We start from the raw sequence: 27,606 nt of genomic DNA, 5'->3' as shown, positions 1-27,606 counted from the left end.
TCTTTTGGGCCAAAACTTATGACTGGTTCATTTCTTTCCTTCCCATCATTCTCCAAACACTCTCTTCTGCTTCTTGCCTTCCGAGCCCGGTTAGAGTCACCATCTGTAGACCCTCCTGAAATCATTTTTATTACTCCCCGACTCGGGGAGGCATTTCTCTTCTCTGGTTGTTTACTTCTTTCTTCCCGAGAACTTCCTTCTTCGAGGAACATTAGGTCCGGGACGCCACGATAACCAGGGTGGTTGTCTGGGACCATCTCGGGAGGGCTGAGGTTCTGTCATAGAGCACCTATAAGACTCTCTCCTCAGAGTTCGGCATTCATTTGTGTTGTGAGAACATTCTTTGTGAAGGGTGCAGAACCCTTTCTTTTCTGGTCTCGGCAGTGGTGTTGTTGAACTCGGGCGAGGAGTCATGTCCGAGCTACACTCTTGGATTTTCCGATCCCGGGAAATTCTCAGAGGGACATGAGAGAAATGCCCTAGACCAGTTTTCTTGTGAGCTCTCTCCTCGGGCCTGACAACCCGGTCTCCCCTCAATCTTTTCAAGGCCTCTCTTTTTTGATTCTGCGCCTCTTCCATATTGATATACTTTTCTGCTCGGGATAGAAGATCTTCAAAGTCCCCATGCAGTTTTTTGGTCAGGAATCGGAAGAAATCTCCCTCCCACAATACTTGCATAAAAGCTGTAACTTTTGTCTCTGGAGCACATGCGGGTACCTCCAAAGCTACTCGATTAAACTTCTTGATGTAGGCTCTTAGAGTTTCATCTTGGCCCTGCTTCACCTCAAATAGACTGAAGGCAGTCTTCTTGTATTTCTTGTTGCTGCTGAATTGATGCAAGAATACCTTTTGAAAATCTTCAAAACAACGAATGCTCTGCGGTGCCAGCCCTTCGAACCATCTTTGGGCAGAGTCGAACAGGGTAGTAAAAAATACTTTACACTTGATCTGGTCTTCATAGCAATGCAACATGGCCATATTTTCAAATCTGGCCAAATGCTCTTCAGGATCTGAGCTCCCATCGTAATCCTTAACCCTAGCTGATTTGAAATGCCCAGGAAGTGGTTCCCGGACGATGGCATCAGAGAATGGGCAACCCTTGATAATTTGAGCACTGCACTTAGAAACAACTTGCCCCTACAACACTCTCACCTTCTTTCTCAACTCTTCTAACTCCTCTGCCACAGTAGGAGACTTAGAGCCTGCACTTGACTCCCTCTCCTCCTCCCTTTTCTTTTCCTCCTGCTCCTTTTGTGCATGCTCCTGTTCTTGCTCGGGCCGAGTAGAATGATTAACAAGGGGTCTTCTTGCCAAGGCTGCCTCCACGAAATCAAATACAATTTTAGCCAAGTCCTCAAATGTCAAGTTAATAGTAGGCCAGGGACCAGTGGGTGGCCGGCCATCAGCACCAAAAATATGAGTGTTATTGTCTTCCTGTATCCGAGAGGTATCTTGGTTTGTCCTCCTAGTGGGAGCCATATCAACGTCTTAGAACTCTCTTTTCCCACAGATGGCGCCAATGATGTGATCCGGGTGAAATGGAGGAGCCGGGTCGGGAACTCTACCGGATCTGCTATCAATATAGTAAAGGAAAAGAGAACCAAACGTCTGGGTCAAAAGCTTGCATCTTGGAGTGGATGAAAGGATTTGCAACCAAGAAAATAACCACGTGAATGGGCGCCAGAGAGGTGTTCGGCGTGACTACTCCGATGCTTAAGTCAGTGAAGGACTCAAGCTAAATAGCAATGTAACCAAGTGATGGTTGTGGGATTGGTGTGAATGGTGAGGAGTAAATGAACAATAAATGTGAGAAATCAATGTGTGAATAGATGAATAAATGCAAAGAAGGAACCTGGTATTTATAGTAGGAGAATGTAATGATGACATCGTTCTTTGTGCTGATCATTAATTATAGTAGGACGACAGATTATACCCTATTGTTCTGACATGTCAAATCTCATACTAGTCACATCCAGCCCACCTGATTTTGTCAACCACTTGCATTTATGTCAGAGATAGGTCGGCTGCACACACTCTACTTTATCGACGCAATTAAATGCATCACTCATATCGAAGTGGTTCGGGTAGAACTGAAACGTCTGCCTTTCGTTTTCTTAAAATGTGCTAGAATTTTTTTTTTTTAAACCTCCCTAGCATCGGCCGAACCACAAAAATTACATAAAATATTTTGGACATCATTTTAAAATAAACACAACTAACTATATATTTGAGAAATACAGCCCATACTATAATCTCTCAAAAATCACTCATAAATAAATAAAAGTCATAAAAATATTCTTAACATAACTTAAAATCATAAATAATAACTAGTGCGGAAAACTAGCGTCGGTCCTCGGGTTATGTGCACCTTCAGTCCAGTCAAATCAACCACCAAGACCTCCATAAACATAATCATCATAATCACCTGCATCAATCACACCTAGTGAGTCTAAAGACTCAACACGTCATATCCTTGATAACAAGTAATACGTAATACAGTTAACATATAACAGTGAAAAATACTTGTACTTAAAATATCGTTTTCATGAAGATGCCTAAATTTTAAACAAAACCATTTTCATGATGCATAAACTTTAAATAAAAACATTTTCATAATGATGCATCCTCTTTAAACATAAACATTTTCATAAACCTTTTCATAAACATTTTCATATCAACATAAACATATTCATATTCATATTCATATTCATATCCATATCCATATTCGTATCCATATTCATATTCATATTCATATTCATATTCATATTCGTGTATGTTGAATTCAGATCGTGATTGTGACTCGTATTCTTAATCTTAATGGGCGATGGATCCATCTAAAGAAACCACAGTACTGGGCGGCGGGAGACACCAGCAACACTCTCACCGGTCAACTGGGCCCTGGCCAACATATTAACATATCATGGCACTGGAAATACGATCGTCGGGGCTCCCTCTGGGGCCTTTTCCCATAAATGGGCTCCCTCTGGGGCCTTCTCCCCTCACGACATCTCTAATCATATTCATCGTATTCGTATTCGTATGAACTGAAACACGATCGTCGGGCTCCCACTGGGACCATAACCCTCACGATATTTCCAACATGTAGTAGTCACAATCCTTCACATCCTTCAACATGTTATCATCACTTAATAAAAATCATGTATATACATATCGTTTTATTTTTGAAACCAAGCATGCAACATGTCTTTTAAATGTCTTCTTTAAATCATAAAAATCCCTTAGACATTTAAAAATCATAATTTAACATGTAAAAATTCATAAACATTTGAAATAATCAATTTAACCTCAAAACATTTAAAATAATATTTTGACATATTAAATCATAGACATATCAAATTCTTTAACCATTTAAAATATCATTTTAACGTACAAAATCCCATAAACGTTTAAAATATCATTTTAACATATAAGATTCCATAAACATCCATAACCATAGAAAGTAATCATATTAGCACATAAAACAGCATTCAGGGCACTGCCATGACCTTTACTAATTTCCCGGTGTAAAAAGACCGTTTTACCCCTGGACTCGACATTTTATGATTTCGACTTTTTTCATGGTTTCATGACTCTAACATGTCCCAAATAATTATTTAAGCCTACAAGAATTTTCTCATATTTTTATTTGGCTTAAAACGATGACTTTTAAATTAATCTTTTAAATGTGACGTATTAATGCGTTTTAATCCCGAATTAAACCAAACCTTAATATAAAATTCCCAAATTAAAAAATTAGACTTATAATAATTATTTAAGCTTAAACCTAATTTTTCATAATTTTATAAAGCTTAAAACTAGGCGTTTCAATTAACTCGTTTAATTAGCGTTTCGTGCGGCGATTAAATCACGAATAAATCCAAAACTCGTTATTTTGATCCCAAATTTTAAACATAACCTTTTTATGATTTATTCTACCCTTCCAAGTCATGAGCCACCCCCGTGGACCCATGGATTCATTTATAGCCTTTTAAAATTTCGTTTTTGACACACTAACGAACCCACCGAGCCATCTCCTAATTTACTCGAGCCACGCCCGAGCCACCTTGAACCAAAACCTAGCCAACCCACCTAAGGACCCTATTGACCAAGCCCAGCCCGAAAACTCAGCCCTGGCAAGACCAAAACGCTTCTGCCCCACAACCCAATTTCCTGCATGTGTATGTACGTGAGTTACCTTGGACATTAGGACTCCCACCTAGTCTAGGACTCCTCCCAACCCTTAACCATTGAGCCACCCTGACCCTAACTGACCCTGGACCACGCCCAGACCATACCCAGACCAACCCAGCCCCTAGAACCCAGCAACGAACCTCCTGGATTCAAAAACACAACCTGCGCGCGAGTTGCTTTCCCTTGCGCTTCCTCACGTTTCGTTCAACCAGCAGCGTGCCCACTACTCCGGCCCATGATCCGACCCCTGTCCATTATCCTAGGACCACTACGGACCACCTAGCTCAGCCCAAACCGAGCCACGGCCCCTGCAATTCTCGGCCACCAGAATTCACGCGTGGAGAGTCCCTTCACGCAGGGACTCTTCCAGCCAACTAAGCGCGAGTCCTAGCCTCCTAGGACTCTACCAGACCCTCACACCTGACCATCCTCGAGCCTCATCCAGCCCTGGCCAAAGCCCCAAGCCCCATGCAAGGAAATCGAGACATAGCATCTCAACAAACACACAACTCCACTCACGGTTCTTCCCATCTTGGCCCACGGGTTTCAGTTTATTCTTTTTCTTATGCAGCCTTTTGGGGTGTTTTAGGACCCCTTAAACTTGTGTAAAACATGGCCCTAACACATCCTAATCATGGCAGACCCTAGGTAGATGTAATTCATGGTTTTTTTTTTTGGATCAAAATACATGTTTTAAAAATCACTCAACATGCCTATCCGAAAATCTTCAAAATTGCAATTTGTTTTCATGCAAATTCAAACATAAATACATAATATGGTGTGATGATGAGTAAAAGGAGAATATGGCGTGCCTTTGCATTTTAAACGCACGATTTTACGTTGACAAATCGAAGAACGAGACGAGAAGACGTTGGCTTGAAAAACTTGAAGAACCTTGATGCTTTTCCCCTTGAATTTTTGAACACTTTCTCTTCAAAACATGATGTGTGTGCCGTGTATTATTGTTGAAAGGAGGAGTTTGATTTGTGTTGGAGAAGTGGGCGAGAGTTTGTGGGGGAAGTTAGGGGAAAATTACATTTTAAATACTTAATTATTTTACTAACAAGGCTTAGGCCTATTAGGGGTTTAATTAGGCCCATTAGTCTTTAATTAAAATACTAAAAATAGTTTTGTTTAAATAAATTTGTGAATTTATTAGCCGGGTTGCCAAAAAGCTCGCATTTTTGTTGAAAATCCAACACCGATAAAAATTACGTCCCGGCGTATAAAATCATCTCAAAACCCCATATTTTAAAAAATAATAAAAAGCATAACCCATATTTTAAATAATTAAAAACAATTATTTAATAAAATCATTTTCTATTTTTCAGCCCTCGGTCTCCGTTCCTCGATCGCAACTCGAATATCCTTAAAAAAAATACATTTTAATGCAACAATGTAGAAAAATATATTTTAAACATGCAATCATGCACAACATAATTAATTAATGCAATTAAAACAATTAAATAAAATACAAGGAATTTAATAACTTGCGCGCATGTGGTTTACGTGAACCTTAAAATTTTCGGGGCGTTACAAGAACACCTCTAGGGGACTTATCTGAAAACTCGGTCATCCAATAGCCTGGGAAAATTATATCCCGGATGTTTCAATGGCCCGGCCTTCCGACTGGCCTCTTCATATGCTCTCCCAGTCAAGTCACTCTCAATGTCCCAGCCAACCCGAGATCTGGATCTCCAATCAGGTTGTCACCTTGTTGACCCGGGAATAATCCATCCTCCTGACCCGGGCACTATCCATGGCCCGGCTCCATGACCCGGGACATCCCGGGCGCTATCCATGACCCGTGACATCCCGGGATATCACTCTCGAAGGGAATGACCAAAATGATATCCCGCATGTGTAAAAATAAAAAGAAATTAGATTTTCTTTAGGAAGATGACTTGTTATTATCTATGTTTATTTTGATGTTTTTTATATGAGCATGTTATGTGACATATGTAATGTAGTATGTGTTTTATCTATGTTTAAATAGAAGCATGTATTGTAAACTTTGATGTTAGTTTATTTTAATACATGTTTATCTACACATGTTTATTTCGAATTTATTGAAATATTCCAAATTAAGTGGGAGTTTTTAGGTTGGAAGATTTTGAATTATTCTCATCTAAAATCAATTGATATTTTTTTGTTACTTAGAATTTAAATTTATAATGATGCAACATTAGGATTGTAGATGATGATTGGGAACTTAGTGAACTTTCGAGTCTATGCCTTATGTTAAATCATTATAGATGCTAATTTTAAGTACAAAACTAAAGTGTACATTTAATGAGCATTAACATGTGTTATCATCTCTAAAATAAACAGACCATGGCATCAAAATCTATCAGTGCTGATCTCAACAAGGGTGACAAACTGAATAGTGACAACTATGATACTTGGCGCGCACTGATATCAACAAGGGTGACAAACTGAATAGTGACAACTATGATACTTGGCGCCATAAGATTGGGTATGCGCTTGATGAGCAAGATGCCTTAGAGGGTATCAACCAAGTCATGCAGGATCTCGGTGTGGGTAACACTGCTCAGCAGAGGAGAGATCAGGAAGCCTACCAGGCATGGAAAAAGAAAGATTCCACTGCTCGTGCTATACTGGTTAGTTCTGTGATTGATGATCTCATCCATGAATGTGACCAACATCTCACTGCTCATGACATTTGGGTGTACCTGAGAGAGAAATATGGAGGTACTACTGTGTAGTGTCCAAAAACCAGTATGCGTAAACCTCATGCATGATTGAATTAATTTATTTATTTAATAATCTAAGTAATGCATGCTATGTGTTAAATTATTTTAAATTCAAACATATTTATTTTATTATGTAAATTTAAAATGTTTTCTCGAGTCTTCGACTTTAGACGAACATTTGATGTCGAACCGAGGGAAGGAGATCGGAGATCATTAAGATATTAAAGAATTTAAATTAAATTTTTATTTTAAATCAAGAAAATAGTTTTATAAATTCTAGTATTTTTAGGGCGAATTTAATTTACCAAGTGAAATGAAAATATTAAGCATTTTAGGTAGCCAAAAAAAATTAAGAAATTAAAATACGTCCACTCGAAATAATAGTTTAATTAAATAGTATTTAAATTGGATTAAGATTTTGAGTATTTTATTTAACAATTTTAAAAAAAAAATAAATAAATAAATATGGGAGATATTAACCTTTTGAATTGGGGATTTAAAATTTGTAAATTTGGCACCTAATCTTTTTAAATTAAAGGGAGATATTTTTAGTGCATGTTTAAATATTTGATTAGATTTTTAATCTACCTAAAACACCTAATAAAATCTATAAGAAAGAGTCCTAAGTCTACCTTGTTCAAAACGTACACAACTCTCGGCCACATCTTATACACCAAGAACACACACTCACACACACAAAACACCCATAGTTGGCCGAGAATTTCCCTTAGGGTAGGAGGAAAATTTTTGGTCTTCTTCCATCAAAACCTCCAACCGATCACTCCCACAATATTACTTGATTAGTTTAGCCACTTTCTGGCAAGAAAAACGCAGCACAACGCTCTCCGATCGCCCTCCGATCGCCCACCGCTTTCCCCGCGACCATATTTGACGGTTCGAACGTTTAAAAACACAAAAGCATGTTTTAATCCTTCTTTTATGCATCGATCTTGTCATATTACGTATTTTGATGCAAATTATGCATGAAAATTAAATGTTTATATGCAAGCATGCGAATAAAACCAAGGAAACCATTTCTGAAAATTTTTGTTGCATGTTTCGTACGTTTCTTGAGTTTCTTGATAAATCCTTCGGTTGGTCCCTATGGATCCTTGCTGCTGGTTATGGTTAGGTTTTAGGGCGTGATTTGGTCGTGGTTGATGACTGGTAAAGGGTTAGAAGTGGCTGGTACAGAAGAAGCCGTGGGCTGTAACGTTAGCGCAGGTTACGTGATGTAGGGGCTGTGATGGTTTGGGTGTGGTGTTTCAGCGCAGGGACTGGTTCAGAGCTTGGGGCTAGGGTCTGGTGCACGTCTAAGGGTCTTAGGATGAGTCTTGTTAGGATGGTTCATGGCCTGGAGTGGCAGCTAGGTTGCTGGAAACAGAAAATACAGCTGCACAGAATTGAGGTTCATGTAGGGGCTGTAGGCGTTGGATCTTGTTGTTCAGCGAGGGGCTGGTCCAGGGCTCTTCTCTATGGTTTGGGGCATGTATTAGGGTCCTCGTATGAGCTTAGTGGTGGTCGTTCATGGGCTAGAGTGACGGCATGAAGGCTGGAACCAGAAACTCGAAAGTTGCACAGAATTGGCCTCACATGAGGGGCTATCAAGTTCCTGATTTTTTTGGGGCTTAGGCGCTGGTCCTGAGTAAAAAGGGGCATAACCATGGTCTTAAATTATGTCCAAGGGTCGAGTCTAGAGCCTGGTTCGGGTTCGGTTCGAGTCGGTTTAAGCGTGAAGTCGTTAGAAGCGCATAACAGTCGTAGCGTGTTTCTTTAGGACAGTTTGTTTTCTATGGATCGTAGGTTGTTTTAAGTTGGTTCGATCATTGTTTGGGGATATTTTAGGCTTTCGTACAGTAGGTTAGAAGTTGGATAAGTATGGTTTGAGTCCCGAGTCGTTCGGTAAGTCGTAGGCTATTTTAATTAATTTGGGAGTCGCATGGGTACATTTGGGTTTTTGGTCCTAAGTTTAGTTATTTAAATTCTAAGGTTATGGCAGCAAGTCCAGGGTGTTCTAACAAAGTCCACGATATTTGTAAATATGTCTCACGTGCAAAATAATTATTTTGAGCTATGCCATTTGTCTTGAGGCCAAATTATGTTACGGGATTTGAAAACGGTAAAGTATGACCGGAGACCTCTCCACTCGGTAAATTATGACCGGGGATTTATGTATGTGGGAGTGGAAATCTAGTCAAAAGGCTGTGGTGATCCCTGCCGGCCCAGTACTGTGGTTTAGTTTGATCAAACGATTTATGTGTATGGGCCACTTGCATTGAACAGAACTCTACGCAAAATTATTTACGTCTATGATTATGCATTACAATTATGAAAATATGATCTAATGATTTTTACGAAATTGTTTATGCAATAAAGTCGCGTTATACATATTTATGCCTATAATATTTTATGTACATGCTAAGTTTAAATTGCATGGATTTTTAGTAAGTAAGAGTCGTTATTCACGGTTTATGCATGCTGAGTCATTAGACTCACTAGGCTTGATCGATGCAGATGATGTAGTTGAGGAGACAGGAGGCGGTGACCAGTGAGCAGACTCGGGCCAGTGACAGTGCAAACCCGAGGATCTTTTAGTTTAAATTATATTATTACGCATGCTTTTTTTAATTTATTTACTCTGACTTTTGATTTAGTTGGATTGGTAATAAGCAAATTAAATTTATAATTTTGTTAGGCTATTTTTAAATTAAATTAGTAAATTTTTTGGATTTTAGGATTAATTAGATGTTGGTGATTTATTTTAAATGATGGAGTTTTAATATTAATTTTTTTTAGTATGAGTGGTGACTGTTAAGTTATTTTAAGAGCTATACTTTTTATAAATCATTTAATAAGAAAATTTTAAATTTTTCCGCAAATGTTAAAGTATTAGTATTTTAAGATACGGTTCCTCACAGTTGGTATCAGAGCGCAAGGTTTCCTGATATAGGGTTTTGCCACTGCCTGTTGCGAGTAGCTCATGAAGTCACGCCTCAATTATGTAAGTTTTACGATTTTAAATGCATTAAGTATTAAGTACAAGTTCCTTTAAACTGCATGTTTAAGTTTTTGAATCACTTTAGCATGTTATATGAGTAATTCAGTTATGCATGTTGGTTACGTGTTGGGTTAAATTGTGGTACAGTATGCCTCCTAAACGTGTTATTGACCGTGAGAGCCGTGAGGCTCGTGATGAGCAGAGAAATTCCCCTCCACGTCCACCACCAGACCTTCAGTCTCAGATGCCCGCGGGTATGACTCAGTTCTTTGCACAGTTTTCGAGGAACAATACTGAGGTGGATAGGAGGACAAGGCCTGAGGCAGTTTATGAGCGATTCCGTAAGATGGACCCCAAGGACTTTGGGGGTACGACTGATCCTAGGGTTGCAGAGGGATGGATTAAGTCCATAGAGGTGATCTTTACCTTTATGGAGCTGCAGGATGCTGACAGGGTTAGGTGTGCCACTTATTTGCTGAAGGACGATGCTCGGTTATGGTGGGAAGGAGCATCAGTGTCGGTGAATCTGCAGACTCTGACTTGGGAAGGCTTCAAGGAGGTTTTCTCCTCCAATTACTTCACCGATGAGGTACGCAACCGACTGACTAGGGAGTTTATGACGTTAAGACAGGGAGACCGCAATGTGGCGGAGTTCGTGAGGAAATTCGAGCAGGGGTGTCACTTCGTGCCCCTAATAGCTAATAACGCAAGGGAGAAGCTGAGGCATTTCATTGATGGTTTACGACCGATCTTGCGCCGTGATGTTCGTGTAGCTGGTCCTTCTACTTATGCCATTGCAGTGACCAGAGCTTTAGCGGCTGAACGGGATTTGAAGGACATCGAGACTTATAGGCAGGGCAAGAGGCCCTTCCAAGCACCTCAGCGACAGGTTCAGCAGCCAGCTAAGTGCTACTACTTAAATTATAATTCACCCAAGTGTAGGTTGTGTGCAAGTAATTTATTTCGTAAGTACGAGATCGATCCACATAGAGGTTATTTTAAGTTTAAATTTATTAATTTATAGATTATCAAATACAAGAACGAAGTTTACAAATTATAAATTTTGTCGAGGCTTGAGGATTTATTCTTGGTTTATGCAATATTGTTTAACTAAAAGTAAAACAAAAGAAACCACCATAAATAATTGTTCTAATAAAATTAAATATTTAATCACCAAATTTGACTCTGCTCAAAATAGCAAACATGTGGAGAATTGTCTGTAGATGAATTTGGCCACTTGGTTCACCTCATTTGGTTAAATATTGAAATAGTTATGATTTTTTGACTATATGCTGGTCATGGTGAAAGTAAATTTGTCATCTTTTTGATATTTTCACAATTTGATCATCTTAACAAACTTTTTAGGCAATCATGTCTTCTGCAAAGTTGTAGATAATTTCTCAAGGATTTCAAACATGTTTGAATCACCTCCATTTGAATTTTCTAGCTTGAGTTATAATTATTTTACTAACACGTTAAAAACCTGAAAATAAAACATATTTAGTAAGACATTTAAATATAAACACACAATACAAAAATAACATAATTTTATAATTTTAATGAAACCTAAATTTTAAAATATAGGTTTTAAGATATAATAAATTATTAATTTTAAGTTTCATCACACCCCCACACTATCTTATTATTAGTCCCTTAGTAATAAAATTTATCGGAAAATCACAACCTAGATTCTGATAGGATCGATTAACGTAACAAGAGTGTTTAGAAGGGGGGGGGGTTGAATAAATACTCTCAATTAAAACTAATCTTTTCGAGTTTTGAGTTCAGTTTGGTGAGAAACTGATTCTCGGAATCTTGCTGGTCAATGACAATCAGTTAAACTGAAGTAGTTGCGGAAATTAACTGACTGAAAGATAGAATACAAAATTGAAATAAAGTACAAAAGGATTGTTTCTGGATTTTTGGAGATTTCAATTACTCCTACGTCATCCCTTCTATCTCAAGGATAGGATTTCCACTAAAAGACTTTGATCGAATACAATATTTGTACTGACCCACTTCAGTTTGGACTTATCACTGCAAAAAGCTGAAACTCTTAGTATTACAAAATGTTATCAGTGCGTAACTGATCTTAGCACTATCGAATTTAACGATTATTACAAAGTGCTAGTAAGCTCAAATTGTAGCCTTGACTGCTACGAATAAATCAAGTAAGGGTGAGCTAAGATTTTGACAGAGTAACAGCAAGCTTTGAATAGAGTGATCTATGTCATTTTTTCAGTTGTTCTTCTATCATATTTATAAGCTTTCCTTCCAACGGTAACTTGGGATATGTTTGAATCTTTGTATCCGTTGATTGCTACTTCATCATTCCTTGGGCATTGTTTGCTTCATTTATTATATTGCGGCGTCTTAATTGCTTTAGCCGAAATGCGTTGTTCTAAGCTGTATTGATTGAAGTGCGGCGTTTCATATTCAGTTGCAATCTGCTATGTCTCTTTGTCGGTTGAATGTTCTTTCCCGAGACATGTTTAGTTGAAGGAAGCATACGACTGAATATATCAACTGATCGGTTTCCAACTGATCAGTTTTCTTTATTAGATCTACTGATTTCAGTTGTTAAGTCCAGTTGCTGAATATAATTGCGCGTATCAGTTGGTTGATCAGTTTGTCAAACTCCAGAATTTAGAGTTTGGTTCATATTTTGTCAAACGCCGGAATTTCGTTTCCAACAATTTCCCCCTTTATGGTGTTTGACAAAACCAAGTAAATAATAACTAACTCATCATCTGAAAACATTGTAGATAAAATAAGAGGTTGATCTTGATCAGCTGAATAATAATCCACACAAATACAAGATAGAGATTTTTCTTCAAAGAGAAGATTTCTTCTGTTGTTCTAGAATCTCTTTGATTTCTTCCCTCTTTTTGTCAAACAACTCCATCTTCAAGGATAATCTTCGAACATCTGTTGATAGAAAGTTGACAGAGTTGGATACATTTTCAAAAGCAGAGGTTAGAGTGATTTGAATTACATCTATCTTTCTTGATACAAGTGTCTCCACAGCATCAACTCTTTTGCTGATAGAGTCTTGAGTCACTGAGAGACTCTTAACCAATCCTCTGTTCTTCTGAATATCATCCACTGTTCGAGAGAGAGATATTACAACATCTTGAATTGTCGTCAGTTTCTGATAGTTGAATTTTTCTGAATGTTCCAGTTTCAGAGAATGCTCTAATTGAGTATGCTGGATCTTGTATACATGATTGATTATTTCGTTCATATTATGCTGAATTTCCTTAATATCTTCAAGAACTTTATCAAGATCAGTAGAGAAATGAGGCGGAGACTGACAAGACGTTTCTGGTTGCGTTGAGACTTGATCAGAGACCACCATGGTCTTATCAGATATCATCGTTTCAGAAACAGTCTGTGCTGGAACATCTGTTTCAGTTACTGCCACTTGGACTGTAGGGGGTGAAGATTGATGATGATCAGCAAAGATACTTTCCTGCTGAATAGGAGAGAATGCAGGATCTTCAGTTGATTGATCATGAGCTGATGCATCTTCTTGAAAATCAGCTGAGACTGGAGCTGGCTCATCAGTTGGAAGTTTTTCAGTAGTAATCAACACAGCCTCCATATTTTCAGCAATCTGTTGATTTGGTGATGGGCTAGCCACCACTGTTTGATCCTCTATTTCAGAAACACCAGACTGAACTGGTACTTCTGTTGAGATAGGAACCTCTTGAGCGATTTGATCAGTTGAGTGATCAACTTCTTCAGAAGTGGGTTCACTCATAAGAGATTCTTTTGCCACTGCTTGAATAATTTCATCAATGTTGGCAAAAGTCAGCTCAGCTTCAGAGTACATCTGATGTTCCACAGTAGATGATTGTGGCACATCCTGAACAGGTTTTTCAACAACCGGTTGTGGAGATGGCTCTTTCTGTTGGGAGAAGGGTGTATCTTCTTTTGTTTTTGAGCTGGAGGATTTTTCAAGGAGAACCAATTCTTGATCCTGTTTCCAAAATCTGATTTTCATTTGTAGACCACTAAGATCTGTGTCTAGTTGGGTGAACACAGCTCTATCATAATATGCAGTTGGTCCTACAGGATTGTAGTTGGATTTTAGCTGTTCAACCATTCTAGTCAGCTTTTTGACTCGATTTTGATCAAAGAAATATTTTTGCCTCTCCAATGCCTGGGCAATCGTAGCAGCTTTGGCTATTTTCAACACAATCTCTTCAAGTTTAATAAACTTTTTTAATTAGGATTTGCGCTTCAGCTCTTTGGCATAAAGCTCAGTCCTAAACTTCTTCCAACTATCAAAAGATTTCAGTTTCGATGTGGTAAATGCATTGACCTGTTCCCAAACCAGGTCAATGTGAGTTTGGATGGCATTAGATAACCTTGGCTCTTCAACTAGCTTGCCTTTTCCTTTTTCAGTTGTGAGAATGTGAGGAATATCCAAACCAGAGTGAGTGGCGTCCATTGGTTTCCTCAATATAACGCCTTTAGATCTGGCCCGAGGCAAGATGGTAGGGCGATTTACATGAGTCAAGGGAGCTCTCATTTTAGCGGGTGCCTCTTTTTCAGCAATTGAATCATCAGGTGGAACAACCTGCAAAGGTATAGCCTGAATAGGCTGTTGGGCAGCTGATTGAGTCAAGCTCTCAGTTGCAATGAATTTCACCGCTGTTATTGGTTTAGTTCTTTGCGTCCTCCGTGTCTTGACAAGCTTAGGAGAAGGAGTTTTCTCCGAATCTGATTCACTTATAATCAGTTTTCGTTTTGCAGTCTTCAGTTGGGCCAAAGTTTTGGCGTTCTTGACTGGTTTTGGAGCAGGTGGTTGCGTCCCAACCTCCTGTTTGGTTTTCAAAGACTGTTTGGGAGAAATGTCCAGTTTGGTCTTTGGCAGCAAGATGTTCTTGGCAGTGAAGACCTTGAACTTTGATGATTTTCCAGCATTTTCAGCTACCAATCCCTTTAGTTTCAGAAGATAACTGATTGGAATGGCAAAGCCTCTTGATTGTTTGGTAGATTGAAGTATATTCCTTATAATATTGAAGATAATGTGCCTTCAGTTAGCTTTCTTCTCTCCCATGATGATGGTCATCGCTTGGAATTTCTCAAGAATAAGGGCAGCATAAGAGCCTGCCATAGCCAATATGCCCTTCGCCACAATGTCGGCTAATAACTGAACCTCATGCTTCAGTTCCTTCTTAGGACCAGAGACTTTAATTTTCCGTCCATCAGCAGACATCAAAGATTTTATTTCTTCAATGTCAGATGTTTTGACTTCAGAGAAGCTGACGTACCCATCAGTTGGCAAAGAGAAAATTTCTCCGAAGGTCTCTTCAGATAGGATCAACAACTGATTATTGATAGTTACAGAGATACTTCTATCAGTAGTGACAAACCCTTTCAGATAGAATTCATTTACTTCCTTAGGGTATATCTCCTGCGAAGATCGTTCCAAAAACATCCTGAGACCAGCAGATTCAATCTTCAGAAAGGCGTTCTTAACATCAGCTTCTTAAACTGATAAAACTGAGTCAAAATCAATGGCCATAGCGTTCAACATGTGAGCTGGGATTTGATTCGCCATTTCGAAAGATAAACTGATCTGAAATTCGTAAAAGATAAGCTTTGGAATTAGTATGCTCTTAGGAACTGATTGTATGCGTAAGAAAGAAAACTGAATTGAAGCAAGAATAGTACATTTGATCACGACTGTTCAAATTCGGGACACATGTCAGTCCAAAAAAAATTTGAATAAAAATATGTGTACGTGTGCTGTAAGCGTGTGTGCAAAAAGTAAGCGGTTTAAAATAGGCCACGTTATGAAACTGCAGTCGCGTTAGTTGATTTGGAATATAGTAAGTTTTTTAATTTGTTAACTTATATGAGAAGATTTGTAAAATATCCAGCTGAACAATCAGTTTGGAAACTGATTCATTTCAGTTGAGGATTCACAAACAATTGTCCTCTCAGTTAACATTTCCAAAAAACTGATATTCCCCCTTAATCGGTGCATAGAATAATTAAAGTGACGATATAAAATAAATTTAAGGGTCAGAAAGATTATCGTTTGCTGAAACGTTGACGGCCCTTCAGCTTCCATAAATTTCGGCTATAATTAGAAGTAACACGGTTAGTTTCAGTCATACTGGTGAAAATATTCAAGACAAAAAGAATGGCAGATACGAGTAGCTCGAGTGCTTCGCCGTTTGCTCTAGAGGCCAGGAAGGCTGTTATAGAAGATGAAGTCTTCTATAAGAGTCTTCACTACTGGGAAAAGTTATAGAAGCTTGAGTTCCTGTGCAATACTGGGGAGGCTACCACTCCTGAACTGGTGGCAGAGATGAAAAAATTGCGGGAGCACTTGAACATAGCTTTGTGGGTGGACGTCTTAAAGATGGTCATCTCTATCAGCTAATGCTTCGAAAAGAACTGAAAATCCTTAAGCGCATAGCTGTTTCTCAGGGCTTTGACAAGACATCTACCGGACCTTTATCCGCTTGGTTGAAAATGTGGATAATTGTTGTAGAGGAAAAATATGATGATGTAATCCGTGCAAACGTTTATGGTTGAATGAAGTATTTATATGAGCTTAATTTGGTTTTTCTCTTTCCTGCAAATGATAAACTTCATCAATTTTTATATATATGAATTGCGAACTTTAAACAGATGGACTGATGAAAGGCTAACTTATATCAGTTGACTATGAACTGAAATCAGTTAAGCATTAAGTAATAAATGACAAACTGATATCAGTTGATAATGAACAACTGATAAATAAGAAACCTGGGTAAATGAGAAAAACGCTTCGGTTGACTCGTGACTCTTTAGCTTCTTCAACATTTAATGTCATCTGTCTATAAAACAAAGACGATAGAGATAAAATGTGAGATAATAACAGTTCAATATGTCGAATTCAAGTAATTCTGATGCATGCAGCAGTACGCATATTCAAGTTACTAAGCAATTAAGTCCTTATTTAGAAGAGTTGAAGAAAACGATGGAGGAATATGTCTTGACGAAAGTGATGTCGACATGGTTCAAAATTCATGATTTGCAGAGGATGAGTAGTAGTGGTGCTGCTCCTTCTCGTGCTCAAGCAGCAACAGCAAGAAAATACGTTGATCATTTTGAAGTCAGGCATGTTACAGACCTGGTTGATGACAATGTTCCGTTACATGCAATGCTATAGAAGGAATGGCATGTAATTGAGAAAATTTCTACAACTGAATCATTTTCTAGAATCGGAATTTATGAGTTGAATAATTTGATTACAGAATGGCAAGATTTAGTTGGTTCAAAGTTATCTTCTGTAATGTGTAATCGATTTTATTCTTAATAAAGTATCATTTTCAATTTGTTGTTGTGTTCTTATTTTCTGCAAATAATTTTATTAGTAAAATAGCATCAATAATAATTTTAAGACAAGTCAATTAAACCAAGAATATTGCGAAAGTAAGAAAACTTAGTCTCGGGTAATGGTTTGTGAAGATGTCAGCTGCTTGTTGCTCAATTGAAATATACTCCAGTCTGATGTCCTTCTTCAAAGCATGATCTCTAATGAAGTGGTGCCTGACGTCTATATGCTTGGTCCTTGCGTGAAGAACTGGATTATAGGTGATGGCAATTGTGCTCGTATTGTCACAAAATATGGGCGATTCATTTGTAATTACTCCATAATCTTTCAGTTGTTGCTGGATCCAGATAAGTTGTGTAGAACAACTACCAGCAGCAAGGTATTCTGCTTCAGTTGTTGAGGTAGCTATGGATGTCTGCTTTTTGCTGAACCAAGAGATCAGTCTGTCTCCTAGAAACTGACAAGATCCACTTGTACTTTTGCGATCAAGCTTACATCCTGCATAATCTGCATCTGAATATCCAACTAAATTTAAAGTAGAGTCTTTAGAATACCATAACCCAACATTTTGTGTACCCTTAAGATATTTCAAAATTCTTTTAGCAGCTGAAAAATGTGATTGCTTAGGATTTGCTTGAAATGTAGCACACATACAGACAACAAATACAATATCAGGACGACTGGCAGTTAGGTACAACAATGAACCTATTAAACCTCGATATAATGTCGCCTCAACTGATATTCCCCCTTGATCAGTGTCCAATTTTACCGATGAGCTCATGAGAGTATTTGCAGCTGAACATGATTCCATGCCAAATTTCTTTAGTAGCTCCTTTGTATATTTAGTCTGACTGATGAATATACCAGTCTCCAGTTGCTTCACTTGCAGTCCAAGAAAGAATGTCAGTTCACCCATCATGCTCATTTCAAACTTATCCTGCATTAGCTTAGCAAACTGGGGGTTGTTCAACATATACTTCTTCTTGTAGTTGACCATTCAGGAATGCACTCTTTACATCCATCTGATATAACTTGAATTTCTTGTGTGATGCATAAGCAAGAAAAATTCTGATTGCTTCCAGTCTTGCAACTGGAGCATACGTCTCATCATAGTCAATTCCTTCTTCTTGCCTATATCCTTGTGCCACTAATCTTGCTTTGTTGCGTACAACTGAACCATCCTAGTTCAGTTTATTTCTGTATACCCATTTTGTACCCAGTTAGGATCAGCAAGATCTTCATCAGTTTTCTTCGGTTCTAGTTTTGAAACAAAAGCAGTTCAGGTGGATGTGATTTTCTCCATCTGTACTCAGTATTTGTTGTATCCGCAATTTCTTCAGTTTGTAACTGAACACAGTTTTCAGTCTCAGTTGGTGCTTCGTCAACTGGTATTTGAATGTTATCATTATGCTCTGTCAACTGATCATCAGCAACGACTTCCTGCACATCTGCTTGGTCCAGTACTTCTGGTTCAGGTGTTTGAAGTATGTTTTGATAGACATGACTTTCATTTTTGTCATCATCTTCCAAACTGATATCTGTAAGTCGATCAACTAGCTCAACTTGATCAATTGGCTTATTAGTTAGTTCAGTTTCATCGAAATCAACATGAGCAGATTCTTCAACATTTAGGGTTTTCTTGTTGAAGACTCTATAGGCTATACTAACTGATGAGTATCCAAGAAATATTCCTTCTGCAGATTTAGCATGAAACGCTTTTAAATAATTTTTACCATTATCAAGAATAAAACATCTGCAGCCGAATATTTTGAAATATGTAATTATATTTTTTCTTCCTCGATCAGATCTGATTCGATCAATTCCAACTGATTTTTCATTTAAAAGTCTTTTGAAGAGCTTTATTAGTTGCGAAGCAGTATGGCTTTTAGATTTGAGAAAAATAACCCAAGTAAATCTTGAAAAATCATCTACGACTACAAAGGTGTATTTCATTCCTCCTAAGCTCATGACTGGTATAGGACCAAAGAGATCCATGTGTAACAGTTCTAAGCATCGTGATGAAGATTTACATCCCTTGTTTTTAAAAGAGGACCGTACTTGTTTACCATACTGACATGCTGAGCAAAGTTTCTCTTTTAAAAAGTCTATTTTGGGCAAACCAGTTACAAGTTCATGTTTACTCAGATAGGCAATGGATTTAAAGTTTAAATGATTTAGTCTCTTATGCCACAACCAGTTTTTAGATGATTTGGAAGCAATAAAACAAACTGGTGCATAGGTTTGATCATTCCAGCTGACTTTATATGTGTTTCCATGATGTTTGCCAGTTAGTATGATTTCATCAGTTGAAGTTTTGACTAAACATGAGTTTTTGTCCAATTGTACTGAGAATCCACTGTCGCATAACTGACTAATGCTAATCAAGTTATACTTCAGGTATTCTACTAATAGAACATCTTTAAAAGTAAAGTTAACATGGATAAGCTTACCCTTACCCACAGTTCTACCTTTGGAATTGTCCCCGAAACTGATGTTTGGACCAGTGTATTTGATCAGTTGGGATAACGCACTTGCATCTCCTATCATATGTCGCGAGCATCCACTGTCCAAATACCATTTTGAGTTCTTGTTTGTACCTGTTACCTGCAATCATACATATAATATAACTTGGTACCCATATCTATTTGGGTCCTGAACTGATTAGTCCCTTAAGAATCCACACTTGGATTAGTCTAACAGACTTTCCAGTAGCTGTATTCCAAATGATTTTTCTAGGCTTTTGTGTGCTTGGTGTGTAGTGTACAGATGATACAATATTTGTTTTAGCTTTATTCAACTGATTGTTCAGTCTATATCTCTTCTGAACTGGCTTGCAGTTATAGTAATTGAAATAGCTTTTCGAATAGTTCTTTTGAGACCTCTTTGATGACTGACTTTGTGAATCAGTTGAGAATTTTTGACTATAACCAATCCCATATCTTCTAGCCTTGTTCATATTCTCAGTAGGTTGCTCAATCAGTTTACTGGGCTCAATTTGTTCTTGTATCACTAATGTTTTGACAAAATGAATGTATTTCCTTTTGTCTATTTTTGGCTTTGGTTTAGTATCATTTGGATATATTTCTCCTTGAGTGTTGAACCCTAAACAAGTTTTTATCAGAAATTGATTTTTGTGAATTCTGCATCTCATTCAGTGCAGTAGATGACTTGTTCCAAGATTGAATGAGCTCAGTCTGTTTTGAGTTTTCAAGAATCAACTTCTGGATTAATGACTGATTTTTGTTTCTTTCTGCTTTTAATTCAGCAATTTCCATTTTTAGACTCAACCCATCAACTGATTCATCAGTTTTGGGTTTATTGTCTGTGGGATCAGTTTGCTTTGCTTTGATTTTTTCAAATGATGATGCAAGCTTTTGATACTCATTTACCATGTCATGTAGTGTTAGAATGAGTTCTTCTCATGTGAAATAAGTTGAGCTGAAATAAAATACCTGTTGGCTAGATGATTCTTCTTCTGCATCATTAGCCATTAAGCAATTGACTTCCTCATCATCACTAGAGCTGCATGAGCTTTCTGGTTCTGACTCCTCACTGTCAGTTTCTGCCCATTTAGATTTGTTTTCTTTAGCTAAGAGTACCTCATGTATCTTTCTGAAGGACTTCTTATCTTCCTTGGGTCTTCTTTTGTGCTCATATGATTTCTTTTTTCTATCAGTTGAGCCTTGACTGTCCTTCTTGGGTTTAGGACAATCGGCTATAAAGTGACATGATTTGCCACAGTTGTAGCAGACATTTGATTCATCTTTGGAGTTGTTCTTTTGGTATGGCTTCTGGAAGTTTCCTTGATTCTTTCTCATGAACCTTCCAAATTTTTTGATGAACAATGACATAGCATCACTGCCCAACTGATCAGCAGATTTCTCGACTGAACTGATTGGTTCTGTTCTGACAGCAGCTAGAGCAGTTGTGGCTGCAGGGGTAGTTGGTTCTCCTTCTCTGGTCTGCAGCTCAAATTCATAAGCCTTTAAATCAGCAAACAGATCATGAAGTTCAATCTGGTTTAGATCTTTGGACTCTCTCATAGCCATGGTCTTGACATCCCATTCCTTGGGAAGACCTCTCACTACTTTCAGTGCAATCTCTTTGTTGGTATACACTTTTCCAAGTGCATTTAACTCATTGATGATACTGCTTACTCTTTCATCATACTCGTGCATTGATTATCCTGCTTTCATTTTGATGTTATCAAACTTTTGAACAGAAACATAAAGTTTATTTTTTTTGGTTTGATCATTTCCTTCGCACAGCTGGATCAAATTTTCCCAAATTTCTTTGACTGACTCACACATCTATATTTTGTTGAAGGTTACTTTGTCCAGCATTTTGTACAGAATGTCTTTAGCCACATTATCAAGATTTGCTTTTCTTTTATCTTCAGTTGTCCATTCATCTCTGGGCTTTTCTATTCTTTGTGGTGCCCCTTCTGTTATGGCAACTGCTGTATTTGTTTTTAGAATCTTCATGGGTCCACCAGTTATGACTTACCACATGTCATCATCTTGTGCAGCTAAATGAGCCTGCATTCTGATTTTCCAATCATAAAATTCTTCTCTGGAGAACATAGGAATTTTTTTGAATGAAGTCATGCTAGCAAGTTTATAGATCAAAAGTATTCAAGAACAAGATTCAACCGCTCTAATACCACTTGATAGGATCGATTAACGTAACAAGAGTGTTTAGAAGAGGGGTTGAATAAACACTCTCAATTAAAACTGATCTTTTCGAGTTTTAAGTTAAGTTTGGTGAGAAACCGATTCTCGGAATCTTGCTGGTCAATGACAATCAGTTAAACTGAAGTAGTTGCGGAAATTAACTGACTGAAAGATAGAATACAAAACTGAAATACAGTACACAAGGATTGTTTCTGGATGTTCGGAGATTTCAATTACTCCAACGTCACCCCTTCTATCTCAAAGATAGGATTTCCACTAAAAGACTTTGCTCGAATACAATATTTGTATTGACCCACTTCAGTTTGGACTTATCACTGCCAAAAGCTGAAACTCTTAGTATTACAAAATGTTCTCAGTGCGTCACTGATCTTAGCACTATCGAATTTAACGATTATTACAAAGTGCTAGTAAGCTCAAATTGTAGCCTTGACTGCTACGAATAAATCAAGTAAGGGTGAGCTAAGATTTTGACAGAGTAACAACAAGTTTTGAATAGAGTGATCTGTGTCATTTTTTCAGCTGTTCTTCTGTCATTTTATAAGCTTTCCTTCCAACGGTAACTTGGGATATGTTTGAATCTTTGTATCCGTTGTTTGCCACTTCGTCATTCCTTGGGCATTGTTTGCTTCATTTATTATATTGCGGCGTCTTAATTGCTTTAGCCGAAATGCGTTGTTCTAAGCTGTATTGATTGAAGTGCGGCGTTTCATATTCAGTTGCAATCTGCTATGTCTCTTTGTCGGTTGAATGTTCTTTCCCGAGACATGTTTAGTTGAAGGAAGCATACGACTGAATATATCAACTGATCGATTTTCAACTGATCAGTTTTCTTTATTAGATCTGCTGATTTCAGTTGTTAAGTCCAGTTGCTGAATATAATTGTGCGTATCAATTGGTTGATCAGTTTGTCAAACTCCAAAATTTAGAGTTTGGTTCATATTATGTCAAACGCCGGAATTTCGTTTCCAACAACAACTGATCATAGATCTGATGATTTCAGTTGTTAAGTCAAGTTGCTGAATATAATTGCGCGTATCAGTTGGTTGATCAGTTTGTCGAACTCCAGAATTTAGAGTTTGGTTCATATTTTTTCAAACGCCGGAATTTCGTTTCCAACAACAACTGATCAGTTTTCTTTATTAGATCTGCTGATTTCAGTTGTTAAGTCCAGTTAGTTCATATTTTGTCAAACGCCGGAATTTCGTTTCCAACAGATTCTTTATTCCTTTTATATATTCAAATATACAGACATATTCATTTTAAAAACAAACTCATATACCGATTTATATATATATATATTGTAACGCCCCGAAAATTTAAAGGGGCCACGCGAACCACATGCATACAAATTATTAAATTCTTTGTATTCTAATAAATTATTTTTATTGCATAAATTAATTATGCTGTGCATTTTTACATGTTTAAAATATACCTTTCTGAATGTTGCATTAAAATGTATTTTTAAAGGTTATTCGAGTTGCGATCGAGGAACGGAGACCGAGTGCTGAAAAAAATAGAAAATATTTTTAATAAATAATTGTTTTTAATTATTTAAAACATGGGTGAGGATTTTTCTTATTTTTGAAAATATGGGGTTTTGAGGTGATTTTATACGCCGGGACGTAATTTTTATCGGTGTTAGATTTTCAACAAAAATACGAACGTTTTGGCCACCCGGCTAATAAATTCACAAACTTTACGCAACAAAATAATTTTTAATATTTTAATTGAGCACTAATGGGCCTAATTAACCTTCTTAGTGGGCCTAAACTTTATTAGTGTTTAATTAGATATTTAATATTCAAAACCCACCCCATAACCCTTACTAAACCCCACGCCCCACTTCCCTACAATTCCAAAATTCTCTCCAATCTCTTCCACCAAATTCACACGGCACACACTAAAATATTTTGAAGAAAAGTTGCATAAATCAATGGAGTTCCAAAGCCAAGGTTCTTGCCCCGTTCTTCGCAAATCGTCGACGAATAATCATGCGTTTAAAACGCAAAGGCACTCCATATTCTCCTTTTACTCATCATCACACAATATTATGGATTTATATTTGAAATTGCATGAAAAAGAAGGGACACTTTGTTTTATTTTCGTTCATGCATCAAAAGTGATTTTTAAGGCTTGATTTTTGTACCAAAAACATGTTTATATGGTTGCTAAAAGGGCTATCATGGCTAGGATATAATTAAAGATGATTTACACAAGTGTTAGAGTCATTGAAAGCAAAAAAATGCTGCACCTAAACAGAAACATGAAGCTGGAATCGTGGCATGCTTTTTGGGGCCAAGGTTCGGGTATAAGGGGTTAGGCTTTGCATGGCTTGGCTAGGGACATGGCTGGGTCATGGTAAGAGGCAGGGGAAGAGTCCTAGCCATGCTAGGACTCGAAAACCAGGGGCTGGGTGGAGTCCTTGCCAACAAGGACTCCACCCGAGAATAAGCTGAGAGGGGCACGCAGGTTCAGCTTCAACGCAGGGAAGGAAGAGGCTTGGCCGAGGGCTTGGGGCTGGGCTAGACCAGGTATTTAAGGTCCTAGGAGAGTGCTTAAGGGCTTGGCCAAGGGCTGTACGGCTGGGTCGCTGCAGGCGTGAGAAAAAAATGGAGCCGTGAGTGGGCATGAAAGACGCGCATGTTGTTCCTTGGATTCAGAAGCTTCGCTGCTGGGCTCCAGGCTTTGGGATGGTTTGGGCATGGTCTGGATGTGGTCCAATGGAGGTTAGGGTCATGGGTGGTCGGTGGTTAAGGGCTGGTAGAGTCCTAATGCAACTAGGAGTCCTAGATAAGCTACAAAGCACTCACGCACATGTACATGCAATCTGGTCTGTAGTTCAGCAGGCTTTTTGAGTCATGTTTTTGGGCTGGGCTTGGTCAATAGGGTCCCTAGATGGGTTGGCTAGGTTTTGGCTCAAGGTGGCTCGGGCGTGGCTCGAGTAAATTAGGAGATGGCTCGGTGTGTTCGATAAAGGGTCAAAAACAAAAATTTAGGAACTAAAATTGAATCCATGGGTCCACGGTGGTGGCTCATGACTTGGAAGGGTAGAATAAATCTTAAAAATGTTATATTTAAAATTTGGGATCAAAATAACGAGTTTTGGATTTATTCGGGATTTAATCGCCGCACGAAACGCTAATTAACGAGTTAATTAAAACGCATAGTTTTAAGCTTTATAAAAGTATGAAAAATTAGGGTTAAGCTTAAATAATTATTATAAGTCTAAGTTTTTAATTTGGGAATTTTATATTAAGTTTGGTTTAATTCGGGATTAAAACGCATTAATACGTCACATTTAAAGATTAATTTAAAAGTCCTCGATTTAGGCTAAATAAAAATATGAGAAAATTCATGTAGGCTTAAATAACTATTTGGGACATGTTAGAGTCAATAAAATTAAGAAAAAGTCAAAAACGTAAAATTATACGTCCAGGGGTAAAACAGTCTTTTCACACCTAAAAAGTAGTAAACGTCATGGCAGTGCCCTGAATGCTGTTTTATGTGCTAATATGATTATTTTCTATAGTTATGGATGCTTATGAAATTTTAAATTTTAAAATGATATTTTAAACGTTTATGGATATTTTAAATGTTTAGGGAATTTTATATGTTTATGATTTAATATGTCAAAATGTTATTTTAAATGTTTGGAGGTTAAAATGATTATTTTTAAATGTTTATGAAATGTTCATGATTAAATTATGATTTTTAAATGTCTATAGGATTTTTATGATTTAAGGTTGACATTTAAAAGACATGTTACATGCTTGGTTTCAAAAATAAAAATGATATGTTATGGATGATTTTTATAAGTGATGAAAATGTAAAATGTTGAAGGAAGTGAAGTGATTGTGACTAATTCGTTAATGATGACGATGTCGTGAGGGTGATGGTCCCAGTGGGAGCCCGACGATCGTGTTTCCATTATTGCGAATATGAGGTTATGAGGATATGAGGTTTGAGGTAAGAATGAGAATATCGTGAGGGGAGAAGACCCCAGAGGGAGCCCATTTATGGGAGAAGGCCCCAGAGGGAGCCCGACGATCGTATTTCTATTCGATCATGATAGGCTAGGGCCCAGTTGACCGGTGAGAGTGTCGCTGGTGTCCCCCGCCGCCCAGTACTGGGGTTATATGTAGATGGATCCATCGATCATGTCATGTGAGGAAAGTCACAATTAACGATCTGAATTCAACAAAGGAAAAGGAAAATGTTTATGATCATGATAAAATGTTTTATGTCATGTTTTGAGAAAAAGGAAAAGGTTAAGGTTTATGTTATGCATGTCATGAAAATGTTTATGTTTAAAGTTGATACTTCATTATGAAAATGTTTTTATGCATCATAAAAAAGTTTACGAAAATGTTCATGTTTGAAGTTTATGCATCTTCATGAAAACGATATTTTAAGTACAAGTATTTTTCACTGTTGCGTGTGGTTTTATATGTATTACTTGTTATCAAGAATATGACGTGTTGAGTCTTTAGACTCACTAGATGTGATTGATGTAGGTGTTTATGATAAAATTGTTATGGGAGGTCTTGATGGTTGACCTGACTGGACTGAAGGTGCACACGACCCGGGGACCAGCACTTCTAGCTTTCCGCATTTACGATTATGATTTATGTTAAAGATTTTTACGACTTTTTATTTATGCTTTTGATTGATTTTTGAGAGATTATAGTATGAGCTGTATTTCTCAAATATATAGTTGTTTGTGTTTATTTTAAAATGATGTCCAAAATATTTTATGTAATTTTTGTTTTTCAGCCGATGCTAGGGAGGTTTAAAAAAAAAAAAATTCTAGCACATTTTAAGAAAAAGAAAGGCAGACGTTTCATATATATATATATATATATATTTAATTTCTAAATTTTTTTATGATAATATAGTCAAAAGATAATTCACACCATCCACCATAACATGTATAATATCGAGAATTTTTTTTGTAAAAGCCTCAACTCTATATTCTTTCAGGTAAAAATATTTAATGGATAGTTGATTTACACTCATGGAGTTGGAATGAATGTTAACTCTCATTGAAAAAGACTAATTATTAAAGCAGACAATTAAATAAACTAATATTGAAAACAAAATAGGAAAATTTACAAAGAATAAAATCCCTTATTTTTTATTTTTTTTTCTTTTTTATTAACGTGACTGCAAAGTTTTACAATGACATAATTTTTTTTTAATCCGAACATTCTACCATAAATATCTATATATATAAACATTTATATAACCGATACATTCGACTACTTTTGAAACTTATCCAACACAAACAAATCTTTTTTTCTTTTAGAACATATTGATTGATATATTTTTTTAAGAACACATTTATAGTACATCAATCAAATATAGAAAAAAAACAATTACAATGAACAAAGAACTTTGCATTCCGTTATTTATCTTCTATTTTTTTATAATTAATATTTTTTATAGGGGAGTTATATTCTTGTAATTAACCATTTTTTAAAATCAATAAAAGTTTATTAATTGTTTTCTCATTTCTCACCACTTACTCACAAAAGATGTGTGAATATATATTATACTTTTACAAAAAGAATTCTTTTAATTATACATGTTAACAACCATACAAACCATATCTTTTAAATATATTATCATAAAAAATTTAGAAATTATTTTATTTGAAAACACACAATT

The 27,606-nt window shown here is 37.1% G+C and overlaps 1 protein-coding gene across 1 annotated transcript in view; it reads left to right on the top strand.

The window, feature by feature from the left end:
* Positions 1-10,051: 10,051 nt before the first annotated feature.
* Positions 10,052-27,606, top strand: part of LOC140991206 (uncharacterized) — a 27,111-nt gene continuing 9,556 nt past the window's right edge. Inside the window, exon 1 of the mRNA XM_073461154.1 lies at positions 10,052-10,856. Coding sequence (XP_073317255.1) covers positions 10,052-10,856 — 805 coding nt within the window. The remainder of the gene's footprint in view (positions 10,857-27,606) is intronic.

Source organism: Primulina huaijiensis, chromosome 13 (assembly GCF_012295235.1).
Source record: "Primulina huaijiensis isolate GDHJ02 chromosome 13, ASM1229523v2, whole genome shotgun sequence".
Classification (NCBI taxonomy): domain Eukaryota; kingdom Viridiplantae; phylum Streptophyta; class Magnoliopsida; order Lamiales; family Gesneriaceae; genus Primulina; species Primulina huaijiensis.
The sequence above is the reverse complement of the archived record's forward strand: the minus strand, read 5'-3'. Positions and strand labels throughout refer to the sequence as shown.